This window comes from Chinchilla lanigera, unplaced genomic scaffold (genome assembly GCF_000276665.1).
Source record: "Chinchilla lanigera isolate Chin_1 unplaced genomic scaffold, ChiLan1.0 scaffold00077, whole genome shotgun sequence".
NCBI classification, from domain to species: domain Eukaryota; kingdom Metazoa; phylum Chordata; class Mammalia; order Rodentia; family Chinchillidae; genus Chinchilla; species Chinchilla lanigera.
The window spans coordinates 4969507-4983517 of NW_004955478.1; the positions used below are offsets into that span (position 1 = coordinate 4969507).

The window sequence follows — 14011 nt, forward strand, 5'->3', positions numbered from 1 at the left end:
GCCAACTGCACTCCCAGCTGGTTGAACATGCCCAGGTGGTGCAACCGTGACACTGAATCTGACAGCCTGCCCACTTGACTCGCACGGGGCTCCAAGGCCCCCAGCACAGCCAGGAAGACCACAGCCAACACTACCAGCTTTCTCCTGGCTTCCTGGTTTCCTCACTACCAGTCTGAGGCAGCCATCCATGTTAACACCTGCAGGTTCTGCCACCAGGGGCGCAAGGTATCTGCTGTGCCCCAGAGAAAGGCACTAAATAAGGTATTTGCCCCTTGGGGGAAAAGAAGATTGGTTTTGGTCTTTGGTGGTACTGGGGGTTGAACCCAGGGTCTTTTTACTGAGCTACATCCCCTGCAATTTCCTATTATTTGAGACAGGGTCTCACTAAGTTGCTAAGTTGCCTGCTAGGCTGGAACTTGTGACCCTACTGACCCTCCTGACTCAGCCTCGCTGACTGTTGGGATTATAGGTGTGCACCACCAGGCCTAGCTTCCGTCTCTGTATTAAAGTGGGCGTGGGTCAGGGGTATAGCTCAGTAGCACAAGCACCTGCCTGACAAGCACAAGATTCTGAGTTTGATTCTTGGTACAAAAAAAAAAATAATAATAATAATAATAACAATAATAATAATAATAATAATAATAAAGTAAAAATAAATAGAGCTTTAATGACTTCTATACTACCCCCTGCTACCTAGAATCAATGGCTGTCAAACCTTTCCAAGGCCTAAAAGTGACTTCCCTGTGCTTGAAGTTTACCAGGGACTCAAAGGGGAAGGAGTGAGAGCTTTAAAGTCAAATTTTCAATCAAACTGAAGGGCCAGGAATACAGCTCAGTGGCACAAGAGTTAGCCTGGCAAGTGCAAGGTCCTGAGTTCGATTCCTGGTTCCTCCTCCCTAAAAAAAAACTGAAAGCACTTTCCTTCTGGGCGGGGGGCAAAGGAGTAAATGAGGACTTAGAATGTCCTTCCTCTTGCTCTTCCCCGACCTTCACAAAAAGAAAGCGTTCTTATAACTAATAAAAAGAAAAGAGGGGGTGGGGATATAGCTCAGCAGCGTAAGTGCCTGCATGGCAAACGCAAGGTCCTGAGTTCAATTCCCGGTACCAAAAAAGAAAATAAACAAACAAACAAACAAAAAGAAACCCAAGTGGCTCAGGTCTTATGAGCAACTGATCCTATTAATATATCTCATGGCAAAAACATTTGTGCATGGGGCGGACACAGCAAGTACCAAGCAGGGGCCTACACCGGGCCTGGACCTGAGCTCTTCCCTTGCTGTGAAGGAAAGGGACGCACAGGACCTTCCTTCCTTCCTTCCTTGTCAAAGTCACCAGTAACTGTCCACCTTTCTGACCGGGTCTTGCGAGGATCAAATGCAGTGAGTAGGGAGACCACACCCAAGTTATCTCCTCATGAACCCAGAATAACACCTCAGCGATAGGGAGTGAACCGCGGCCAAGGACCAGGAAGCAAGCCAAAAATAGGCTCTAAGAAACCTAAACAGAAGCCTCACAGTCTTAAGGAAACTGCATCGGACTTGGGAGATTCACTCAATGCCTTCATTCAATTCCAACTCTTATTTTACACGTAGCACTAAGACGCCCAGGCAGTCCACAGATTAATACGTGCAGAAAGAGCAGTGCTTGACAGAAGCAAGGACACAGATGGCAGCAAAAAAAAAAAAAAAGACAGCAGGTAGAATGATGAAGAGAAAACCCATTTAAAGAGTAGGGGTGGGCAACTGACAATGGGGCAGACAGCTCCCTCAAACACACGGCCTGTGAAAACAAGCCTTCATACTACTTGTTTATATTAGGAAGGAATAAACTATGCCTTGTCTAATACTATTCAGTAAGAACAGAGCTAAATGTATTCTTAAGAAATATATCCAGCGGCCACGGTGGCACACACCTGTAACCCCAGCCCTGTGTCTGGGAAGCTGAGGCTGGAGGATCCCAAGTTCTAGCCTAGCCTAGGCAATTCAACAAGACTGTCCCAAAATAAAAAGGGATAGGGTAGTAGCTCAGTGGGAAGGCCCTGGTTCAATGCTCAGCATCACCCCCAACCACGCACACACAAAAGGAAGAAAGGGAAAGAGAGAAAATATACGTCCAAAGAATTTTTTTCAAGCACAGATACTTTAAAAAAGAAAAAAAATCCAGTCAATATGAAAACTCATTTCTCTGAAACCTTCTATTCCGCCATAGCAGAGGGAAGATGGGCACCTCTGCTGTTTTCACCAATGTCATTTTCTTTCATTACGATGGAACTTTTCACCTTACCCTTTGTTAACAGGGGAATTTGAGGTAACACAGTAAAAACCACCAGAAAATCAATAGCTAAGTCCCAAGCTAACCTCACTGACTTTCCCCTCCTATCGGTCCCACGCCACAGGCCAAGCAACAGGACAGCGGCCAATGGAAACCAGATAGTCTCAAACAGATGAGAAGAGGAGATGGTACAGTTTTAGGAAGCTCGAAGGAACAAAGCCTGAATAAGTGTGCCAGAACTTGCACCATTCAGTGGGCTTGCCTTTCAAAACTGTTCCCTCAGCAGGCAAAGTCTGACTCCAAAACATTTGCTGAAAAGCCTTCAAAGGCCATTTCAGGAGTGGTGATTCCCAGCTGGGTGAGAAGCCTTTGGAGAACTGCACCATGGCCAGGCCCCACCCTGACTATCCTGAGTCAGAACCCCAAAGGATGGCAGGGAACAGGGATACTCAGGCCACCACTACACACACACACACACACACACACACCCTCTACTCCATGGGAACAGGGATACTCAGGCTACCACTACACACACACACACACACACACACACACAGACCCCCTCTAGCTCCATGAGAACTGCTGCTTTGACTTCAGGTGACCTAAGTATCAAAGCATGATTTGACCTGAATGTCTACTGACCTCATCCGACCACCTCCATGACTTCGATGACTTTCAAAAATCAGAGCCATCCATCTAAAAAAGATCTAATAATAGGTACTGCTTTGGACAGAGCCCCCAGTCAGGAGCCCCAGCATCTGACCCAGAGTTGACTGACACTCCAACATTTGTTAAACTAATGATGTTAAAACATTTCCATGTTGGTACAGTACACAGCGGTTCTTTAAAGCTATCTGACTTTTTGATCTCCACCTCCAATGTCTTCCTCCCAAGACAATGAACTCCTAAACACAAGCCCTTCTGATGCCATCCTGAGTCCCACCTGTCGGTTCTGCACATTGGATACCTGGGTTCGAAGACCAACCAAGCAATTGTTCCCATGGGGACAACCAGAAGATGGTTTTTAAACTCATGGATCTATAGTCGTCTTAACCTTCCGCTGTACTTTGGTTTTCTTCTGGTAAGGCACCATCCCAACTTTCCTTTTCAGGGCTGTCAGCTTAGTATTCCCTATACTATCACATCACTCTCCTTCAGCAGTGTCAGGCCACTGTCCCAAACAGATGTCCACACTCGCACAGATGGGGGTTTACAAAGCCAGGTGAGGATGTGACAATCTGGCCAGGTACCCCGGTGAGTCACGCTCCCAGCCATATACATAGAGCGGGGCCCAGATACTTACACGCTACTGTCTGTCATGGACATGGAATCATCCGTCAGTGCATCACTGGATATCTCACTGTCATTGGCGCTGGTGGCTGGTGCAAAGACATAGCCAGAACCTACATGGTACGGGTTCACAGGATCACTCCTCTTGAAGGACCTATGAGAAAAGGCAATAGGACTGTGGTCATGGACCCTCACCAGAAACCCAGTTCATCATGTGACCTCAGGACAATCGAGTGCACAATCTTGTGCCTGTTTCATGCCATCCTGATGCCCAGTTCAGAGACAAGCCTGGATGGAAAGCGAAGGTCACACAGAAGGGAGGGTGTTAACCACAGACTCCCAGCAGGCAAGCTGGCTTCTCCTGCCTCCAGAGGAGTGTGGGCAAGGGCTAGGATTCCAGAGACAGCCAGGGAATCCTCAGGCCCTGAATGCACATGTACAGGGAACAGACACACCCTGCTCTCACAGGGGAGACTATGGGAAGGAAGAAGAGAACAAGTCGGTGGTGATGTTGATGTGATGACGTATCTCTCCACATTCAAGCCTGACCAAAAGAATCCAACACTGGGACGCCAAAATCCTAACTCCCCATCTCAGGTTTGTCAGCCTCGGCCAAGAGACGCACACTAAAGTCACGGTGTCACCTTCTCACCTCGGCCCTGTGCACACACTAGGCTGGACGGACGGACAGGACAGGAGCGCTCGAGACAGTTTAGGGTTCTCCTCTCAGCCTAGTTCAGGGCCTCTGCCACGCCCCTTCCCCCACCCAGGGCCCCCTTACCCAGGGCTCACGGAGGCCCGTAGGGCTGAAATGAGCAGCACAGCTGTCCCAAAGGCAGGCCCAGGCCCCTCCTCCGGGGGTCTCCAGCCCTTTTGTCTCATTGGCCTCTGGGTCCTCATTCCGCTCTCCTGATCTCCTCCCAGAACAAGCAGTGTGCCTGTCTCCTGCTGGGCCGCATTCCTCTTGTGTCACCAGCCAGGGAGCTCAGTAGGGGGAGGGGAGATGGGTTCCAGCCTGCGGTTGCGGGAGGCCTTGTTCCGAGCCCCCAGCCAGTGCGCTGGGGCACTCAGGCTAAGCAGGCAGCAAGGAAATCAACTGCAGGAGAGAACAGGCTCAGAAAAGAGAACACCATCTATCAGGCCACGGCAGCTGGACTATGAAGACAGCCCTGGGCCAAGCAGATGACAGGGACCCCGGAAAGGTCACAGACAGCCCGCTGCATGTGCTCCTGGGTGTTTGCAGCCCCGGGGCCTGAAGTGGGCATACGACCACAATGCGAGAGGTACGCATGGTGCTGTCATCAGTCCCCCAGATGCCACACGTCATCCCGGGTGAAAGAGCGCTGTGCTGTGCCCACTTGGCAGACGAGGCCCTGATGGTCCCTGCACAGCCCCGGCCTTGTGCAGCACAGTGGAACCGGTGGGCATGGCACGGGTTCACCTGGCTCTCACTCCACCTCTCCTTCTGCCTCCTAGTCTGAGAAAGTTCTAGAAGGAGACACAACTGACTCAGGGCAGGGAACCGAGATGACAGAGTGGAGCTTTCTAGAAGGGATGCTGAGGAGCAAGGTACATCGTGACAGATAAGCCACCAGGAAAGGCAGAGCAAAGCTCTCCCCAGACTAGGGGCCTAACCAGTCAAGCTAAGAAGGCTTGGGACAGGGGACAGAGAAGTAGGCCTGTGGTGTAAAACCAGAGTCTGTCTCAATAGGACAAGGAGAGACCTGAAGGCTGGGAGCAGGGGGAGGGGAGGAAGAGTTCCCAGCAGCCCGTGGGGCCAGGGGTGCCCACAGGTTGGGCTGGAAGGAAGGACGGGGGCAAACAGAGCCCAGGGGGAAGCTGCTGCCCTCTCTGGTGGAAGGGTTTCAACAGGGACAGTGGGAATGGCGAAGTGCAAGAGCCAGGCCCTAGCTGTAAGGAGCTTTTGCGCTCATGAACCTTGCAAACACCTACACCAACGCCCTCCCTCTGAAACAGAGGGCTGGGGATGCAGCTCAGTGGTGTAGCGCTTGCCTAGCATTACAAGGCCCTTGATTCCATCCTCAGTACCACCACCACCACCAAGAAGGAAGTAAACATCGAGAGTGGGCACAAACTGAACACCTGGCACGCACACCGTGCCTTGCCCCAGGGGGGCGGGGTCCTTGTTTTCCTCGCTGCGGCTCCCCACCCCAACAAGTGCTGGCACACAGTAGGTGTGCAGTGAACAGCTGGCGCCACATCATCTCCTCAGATTCTCCCCACCAGCCAAGGAGGTCCCAAGCCTCCACGGGGCCCAGCACCCTGTCAAAGCCATCCTGGAGACACAGCCAGGGCAGCTGGACATTCGCTGGGACCTGGATTCTCTGCTGCACTGGGCTAGAGCAGGAAGCTGGACCCCAGAAATGTTACCCAGGCCTACGGAGCATCGGCCAGAAGCCACAACTTGGGGCGCTGTACATCGATCCCGAAATACCTTCCGCCAGGTAACTCTGAACAGCCCTGGGGGACGCCGGCCCTACTCTATCTGCAGAGGCAGGAAACGTCACCACCTCCTGGGGCTTTCCATGAAGGTTTGATGAGAACGGTTAGGATCCTTCGTGCCTAGTTCTCATCTCTGTGTCCACCGGGGTTTCCAGACACTGGACATGGGGTTACTAAGAACACAGGAAGGCAGGTGGTTTTTCTGCAGCTGAGAAGACTAATGAACAAAGCAGTAAAAGCAGCCTCTTAGCAGGGGAAGAACTTAAGGAGGAGGTCGGCTCCCTGCTCGCTGTGGCGCCTAGGGACCGAACACGAGGAAATGGCTGTACGAGTCAGAAAGAAGAAAGGGTTTCTACGTGGTCCCCAAGATGCCGGGCACGGTGGCGCACACCTGTAATCCCAGCACTCGGGAGGCTGAGGCAGGAGGATCGCTGTGAGTTCGGGGCCAGCCTGGGCTACAAAGTGAGTTCAAGGCCAGCCTGAACTGCATTAGGGAGATTCTGTCTCAAAAAGACCAAAAAAAAAGTGGTCCCCAAAGATCCAGGGAGCGGGAGTGATGCAGACAGGTGGGGCACTCGCCTAAGATTCTAAAACAGTCCAAAATTCCCAGCTTTCTGGGGTGCCTGGATGGGGCGACTGACTCAAAGCAGGTGGATAAAATGACTTCTTCAGGGTCCCCTCCTACAGGACCCAGTGCTAAGCAGATTCTGCACAATACCAGCAAGAACCAGAAGTCAAAGGCTCGAGAGCAGGTGCCAGCTTACCTGCCAGCCAGCCAGCTGGGCCACGTCACAGCCTCCCTAGGTGTGCAGCGCCCACCTAGAGAACGTGCAGTTCAAACACAGCCACCTGCGCCACATCCCTCCACCCTCCGAAAGGCCCAGAGAGGGCCCTGTAATTGAGGGTATCACGGTAATACCTTCCCAAAACAACCACCAACAGAAACAGAGAGCTCCTGGTCTCCCGAGCACGCTACCAATTTTTTGTAGTGTTTATCATGCCCCAGCACTGGCGCACGTGCTTGCGCCAGACTGCGCATTCCGTGGAGGGTCAGAGCCATCTTCGCATCTATCTCCCACACCGGAAGTATTGGGTGGCATGTGGCAGGAGCTCAACATTTGGTTGAGCCTTCTTCAAAGACCTAGATCCATCAAACGCTTGCTGAGAAGTTTTAAAAGAGGCATAGTGCAAGATCAAAAAAGCCAAAGCAGCCTTAAATAGCATTCAAACGCTCTTCCCGTCCCCTCAGTCCTTCTGTCTTGGTGGTATTAACACATCAACAATGTCTCAGATGTAAAACTTATACTTCAGTCTCCGCGGGGAGAAAATGACTCAATAGAAACCCCGCCCTCCCCAGCAAAAGGACACCTCAAACAGCACGGTGTGTGCGCACACTGTCACACAGGCTCTCACACATGGATCCCAAAATAAACTCGGCTGCCTCCACTTCCAAAATAGAGGGCTACTGTGTGACCAGTAATTAAAAATGGAATAGAGTGCTCCTAACTCAGCTGCCTGTGAGAAAGCATGATTTCCCTACCATCATAACAAAACGAGGCAGAGGAAGGAGGCACGGTTGTGGGGACCCAGAACTTTCTCAAAAGCACATTAATTTTAAGAAAATGGATTAGAGCTGGTTTCTTGTGATTACTTTAAAAAAAAAAAAAACAAAAACGGAAAGAAACTCGACCATGCTACAGTAATTGTACCCAGATGCTCTGATTACTTCCTCGGGACTGCTGTGCTCCCAGTTGCTGCTGCAAGGATTTTGCATTCCTGCAGAGCGGGAGGCCGTGGGGTGCATTCTGTGTTGGGTGTGCACCCACGGGCCTGTCTGCCACCTCAGGACACAAAGGGTTGTCAGCTGGCAGGTAGCAGAAGCTCCAGGACCTCAAGGGAAGAAAATGTGTGGCTTACCTTTTCTTTTTACCCCTTGGTTTTTCGGAGACAGGGTCTCACCATGTAGCCCAGGCTAGCCCCACACTTATGATCCTCCTGCCTCAGCCTCCCACATCTTATCTTCTTATCTCTTACTCTGCTAAAATGCTAAGGCTGCTGCCCTCCCAGACCCCAGAGCAAAGTCTCCCACGGAGAGCCTAAGAGACCCCACCCAAGGGGCACCCTTCTAGGCCCCATCTGAGGATCGTGCAACAAATAACAACTTGCTTCTGTGGCTGGGTTCAGGGCTCTCCCAGAGCCTCTGACGACTCACTCACAAGATCACTGCCCGAAAGGTAACGCCCTCTTCAGCACACATTCTGAAGGCAAGATCCAAGGGTGGACAGCGAGAGGTCGGTGCCTGTGGGAACCAGGCAAGGTCTAACAAGTGTGTCTCAGCCAATTGACTTCACTGGCGCTTTCACCTCTCTCTGCTGGCTACAGCTTCTAGCTTATCTGTGCTATGGCATCACACTCTTTGAGAACTGAAGCTAAGCCTGACTCCAGCATCTTCGCACCAAAATGGGCCCCCTGGGCCAGTTCTTTCAGTGGCCAGGAAGCACGTGGAGCTAGCAGAGGGCCATCTGCTGGGCCCACTGGACTTTAACAGAAGCCGGAGTAGAGAGCAAGAGCAGAAGCAGGTGAGGCCAGCCCAGGGCCAGGGAAGAAGCAGACAGGCTCAGGGAGTGCTCTGTGCACCCCCCACTGCACTGCCCCCCCAGAATAAATGCTGGGCCGGGCACCTGTGCCCACGCGCCCCTCCGCCCTCACCTCAGCACAGCGCGTGTGCCACGTGCCGGGCTTCTGCACGTGCTCCCCCCAACAGGTCACTTTTGCTCTTGGTTATTTATAGAGGCCATCCAAAGCCCAGGCATCCCGGTCAACCACTCGCAAAGCAGGCCGTTCCCTCTGAGGATAATTCCTGCTCTTCCGTCCCAACTATTTATATTAAACCTGACACCAAATCAGTAAGGACACAAGCGACCCATTAAAAACGAGGCTCCTCTGAGTGTCCAAGGTAAGCAGGGCTTGGAAGGCTAGCCAGTGCCCTGGGCATCCGGCTGCCAGCACAACTCAACAGCCAAGGAAGACAGCCCCCGAGCAGGGCACGCGTTTTCTGTCTAAGTCATTTCCCTACCGTCCACCCTCTAGGCCGAGGCTCTGCAGAGTGATGAGTGAGTGAGTGGGAAAGGACAGGGCAGGCTTAACCTTGAATCAGAGGGAGTACCTACAGGAGGAGAAAGGGCTGGAAAGACAGACCCAAGTTCAACACAGAGAAAGGTGAGACGGGACACAAACCTGAGAAGGAAAAATGGACTGCAGCAGTCACCCTTTAAAAGCGATATGCTAACCTTGCTGCTCTTCAAACACACCCAATTATTATCATTAATTATAACACTTCGTATCTTGTAAAACTGTTTCCCTTTATAAAAGGCTTTCAAGCTTTTTATTATTATTTTTGGTACCAGAAATCGAACTCACAACCTTGCACTCGCCAGGCAGGCACTGTGCCACTGAACTAGATCCCCGCCCCTCAAGTTTACTATTTTGGCCCGAAGAACAACTCCAGGACACAGAAGGGTCGACGGTGTCCACCCATTTCACAGATGGGCACATGGGGTCCAGAAATGTCTCAATCTACATACTAAGGCAATCCCAGCTAGAACCCAGGCCTTTGAATAACTCAAGATGCTAACTAATATACTGCACACACACTCACTATCTTGGGTGGGTATGTCTAAATCCTATTCCACAAGCCCAACACTCACAGGCTTCATGTAGTCCGGGTCAATGCTTCATTCCCATCCCATAGTGCGAGAAATGACACAGGAACTAGCATGGAAACTCTCAAGGTCAACAAAAATCCCAGTCTCTGTGTATCAATGGTGTCCCCAGTTCACCGCCAGGAAGGCTGTCCTGGAAAGCAGGATCTGCCCCAGACTCCGGGATCTCAAAAGCTTCACACAAGTCATCTCCGGCCAGACTTTAATGCTGGTAACTCACGTGCCAGACAAAGCCTCTGCGAGAGGGAGGAGGTGAGGAAGGCTGGGTCCCCACCTCCCACCTCCAAGCAGAGGGGTCACAGCCAAGTCCTGCCTGGAGAGCACTTTCTTACGGATGGGGTCCAAACCACACACTGTGCTATTTACAAAGGTGACACTCTGGGGCTGACACCAGGAGACAGAGGCCCCACTGTCAGAAGGCCCCTAGAGGGGCAGGCTTACCACAGGCCTTAAGGAGGCTCAGCTGCAGCTGTCAAGCTGGAGGGCAAGGAGGCCAGAAGCACAGGTTGACCCACATGCCCTCATCATAGAGCTGGGCAGTAGAGGCAGGTGCCCCAGTGACTGTCCTGTTGCAGAGGCCAGACCCAGAATCTTTCTCCAGCACAGCCTGGCTCCATAAGCTTAAAGACACCAAAACAACTACCTCGTGTGATCCTTGCCTGCGTGCAAAAGCCAACCTAGGTCTACTTAGGTACAGACCAGATGTCTGAGCACTGGGGAACTGGCTTGCAAGGCTGTCAGTGCGCCCCCTGGTGGCTGACCAACAAGCCCTTCCCCTTCTTCCTAGCAATCAACGCTCTCGCTCACCTCTAAACCATGACTTGCTAAGCCCGGAACTACCTGCCTAGCCCAACTCAAGAGGCTGCAGATCACCTATCTGCTCCTCCTACTTCAGGACAGTGGCGGCCACACCCTACAGGAAGAGGAAAGTCTTCAGAAGTGCCTACCAGACTGCACCCCGGGTCCCTAACACAGAAATTCCCGGATTACAAGACAAGCCCTTCTGACACCAGTCAAGAGGCCAGCAACCACGTGCCGCCACCACCTGCCTCCAGCCTCCGGCCCTGCGTGTCACGGGCAACAACCTACAATTAAGAAATGCATTCTTTTTTGGATATTTGGAAGTGGGGAGAGGTGGGAAGACAGTAGAACTCATTCCAACAGGTCTGAAGTTACCTGCAAAGGTCAAGAATCTTAAGACTTGGCCGTCCTGTAAAGTACTGTTTGTCTGTGAAGCCTCAGAAAGACAAAGTACTCCACAGCCACTACTCCTGAGCTAAGAGCTCTTCTCCAAAAGCACTAATAACCAAACAGTCCACCAAGGTCTGACCCTCAGGCTCGCAAGCCTTTAGAACCCGGATTAACACCACCAGACACTAAGGCAAAGAAAGGGTCCTTCATTCAGGAGTCCCTAGGCCTTCCCGGTAGAAAGGCCTTCCCTAGATAGAAGCATCTCTTGCTGGGTAAAGATCTTCTCATTCCACAGAGAACCACAAGACCAGTCATTAAGCCAACTGCTGTTTCTTATCTCAACATACAAGTTCAAAAGATCCCACTTACCCCCCTCAACAGGTCCACTCGTTATTTCCTGTGCCTTCACCACAAGCCAGCTGCCTCCCAGCCATGTATTACTTCCACTCTCTGCTGATTAGTGGTGAAATGACCCCTTCCCAAACCAGTGCTTAGCGGGTCTGGTGACTCAGAGGCATCAAAAGCTGCTGTCCTTTCTCCCTATCACCCTTCTGAGACTCCTGACCAGGATAATAAGTAACCCACATTAATGACCACTGTTTGCCACTGTTTGAAGTTAGCTCGGGAAGATTGCAAGTATTTAGCCGTGCGCGCATCACTTCCACACCCCCACCCCTTTCAACAACAAAAAGCAAGATCAAAGCATTCATAGCCAGCGGTCCCAGCTCTCCACAGATCTTTGTCAGCCTCTTCAGTCTGTCCGTCCATCCGTCCGTCCACCCATAACGTCTGTAAAGTCAGAGCCACCCACCAAGCACCCCCACACCAGCCCCTCCCGAAGTCTTACCTGTATCCATTTTCAACAGTTTCCAGGGACCTCACACCCACTGTGGCCCTCAGGGTTTTGCTGGACAAGCCAACCACCGTGGGTGAAAGTTTGCACTTGAAGTCAGCACAAGTCCACTCCTCCTCTTCATTCAAGGTGGGGAGGTAGCCACACAAGACCTTTAGGCTCCCCAGTCCCGCGTTGCTCATGTAGGCTGTGTTTTCTCCCCCACTCCTCACATATTCGAGGTATATGTCAGAAGTCAAAAACATCTGGTAGGCATTTTCCTCCATCACCAACTGGATCTCAGTCTGTGCCTGGTCGAACATGATGGAGTCAATCTGCTGCTTCTTGATACCATCTCTTATGTAGGTCTTGGTGGCAGGTTTCAGCTGCTTGGAGACAATGCTGTTGTTCTCGATGTACCTCTTGTAGATTGCTTTGGCTACTCGCAAAGTTTTAGTATCCTTCAGGTTCATCTGCCGGAACCCATTGCAGGCAAACCAGAAGTCTAAGGTATCCACGCATTTCTCCCTCTCCAGGAAGGTCCGGAAGAGGTAAGCACCATCTTGGTCTCCCAGCAAAGAATGCAAGGACTTCGTCCACCTGGTCAGAGGAGAATCCGGGGATGCCCGCCCCTCCGGCTCCCCCAAACCATCTTCATTCCGCCTGGCGTTGGAGGAGACAGGCATGGGTTTGGTGGCCTGGCCCTTGCCCGCTCCTGGCTGGCACGGTGGGGTCTCCCCTTCCTCCCCGGGAACCGGAGGCCGAGGCGCATCCTCTCGGAAGCTGCTGCTGGGATCCGGGAGGCGAGGCACCAACACAGCGCTACTCATGGTTAGTGAGGTCTTCTGAGTTCGGGAATTCTTTTTCTTCTTCTTCCAGTTCCTCTCAGCACTCCGCCTAGTCTCTTTTTCTCTCTCAAGTCAGCAGGGGCTCATCTGAGCCTCCACTCTGGAAAGAAAAGGAAGGGGGGAGGTGGGGAGAGAGAAAAGGGTATTGATCTAATCAAAACCAGATCTACCCAACATCAAAGCAAGAAAGTAAACAGGCTTTTCAACTCCTCAAATTCAAATCAAGCAACCCAGCTATCCACGAGGTGCTCATCTCAAGTATCTGACGCTGCTTTTTCAAAGACGAAATTTGAGCTCCCAGCACACTTTTTGAGGAATGGGGGGATGGGGAAGGGGCGGGGAAGGTGAAAAGGAAACAGGAGGGTAGAGGGCGGCAGTGGGAACCAGGAGGTGTGGGACACATCCTTCCAAAAGCTGCCTCAGCCTTGGCGCACGCAGGGGCAGCCCAGCGCACCCCCCTCCCGCGAGCATCAGCTCCGAAGAGGCGCACTTCCAGCCGCCAGGCTGGGTGCAGGTGAAACCAATTTCGGTAAATTTCCCCACTCGCTCTGCACAGATAACTCGAGCTCCAAACGTGCCCTTCCCCGGCATCTGGTTCCCATTCCCCCCCCACCCCCTCCTTGGAAGCTCCCCCTTCCCACCCCTTAAAATTTTTGAAGATCTTCGCCCGAAAGAAGCCCGCCCAGCAAGGCGGGATGGGCTCCCGGATTCCCAGATTCACATTGCTAACCCCCACTCCCCGTCCCAGATGTACATGTTGCTTTACTGCCCGACCCAGCCAAGAATCCGGCTCAGCCTACACCTCTGTCTTCCCCGCGCCCCAAAACCAGGAACCAACTCACTCCGGCGAGACTTTGATCTTCCAACTTTGGGAGGGCAGAGAAGCCTCGACCTGCCGCCCCCGCACCCCCACCAACCCACCTCCCGGAGCGAATCCCACAAAACCGGATCAGAAGCCGTCTCACGCTACTACTGCCTGTGCCAAGAATCTCAAACTCCACTGAGCTCAAGCCTGTCTTTTTTCCACAAGAAAAAAAAAAAGTCTTATCTAACCAAAAAACAAGCCACTCTCCCTAACACTGAAGGGTCAAGCCAAGGAGGGAAGGGGCGGGCCGGAGCTGGGTGCACGCCGCCCTGCCCGGTCCCTCAGGCGGCCGGGCTGAGCAACGCGGCCCGCGGACTTGGTGCTTGCGGTGGCCCCGCGCGCCCGGCGGAGGGGAGGTGGGGCGGCCCCGCTACCTGGAAGACGAAGGCCTCCACGGCCGGGCTCTCGTCCCCTCCGAGCCCCTCCGGCCAGGCCCCAACCCGGCCGATCGCCTCCAAAGCCCGGGCGAACGGAGCGCGGGGCCAGAGCCCCGGGACCGCGCAAGCGGCGCCCCGAGCCCGGGCAGGGA

The 14011-nt window shown here is 52.8% G+C and overlaps 1 protein-coding gene across 1 annotated transcript in view; it reads right to left on the reverse strand.

Annotated features, from left to right (window-relative positions):
- Positions 1-12717, reverse strand: part of Axin2 (axin 2) — a gene marked incomplete at its 5' end in the record, with an annotated part of 29673 nt that extends 16956 nt beyond the window's left edge. Inside the window, 2 exon segments of the mRNA XM_013503241.1 lie at positions 3575-3715; positions 11785-12717. Of these exon segments, the coding sequence (XP_013358695.1) occupies positions 3575-3715; positions 11785-12599 (956 nt within the window).
- Between the last annotated feature and the right edge of the window lie 1294 nt (positions 12718-14011).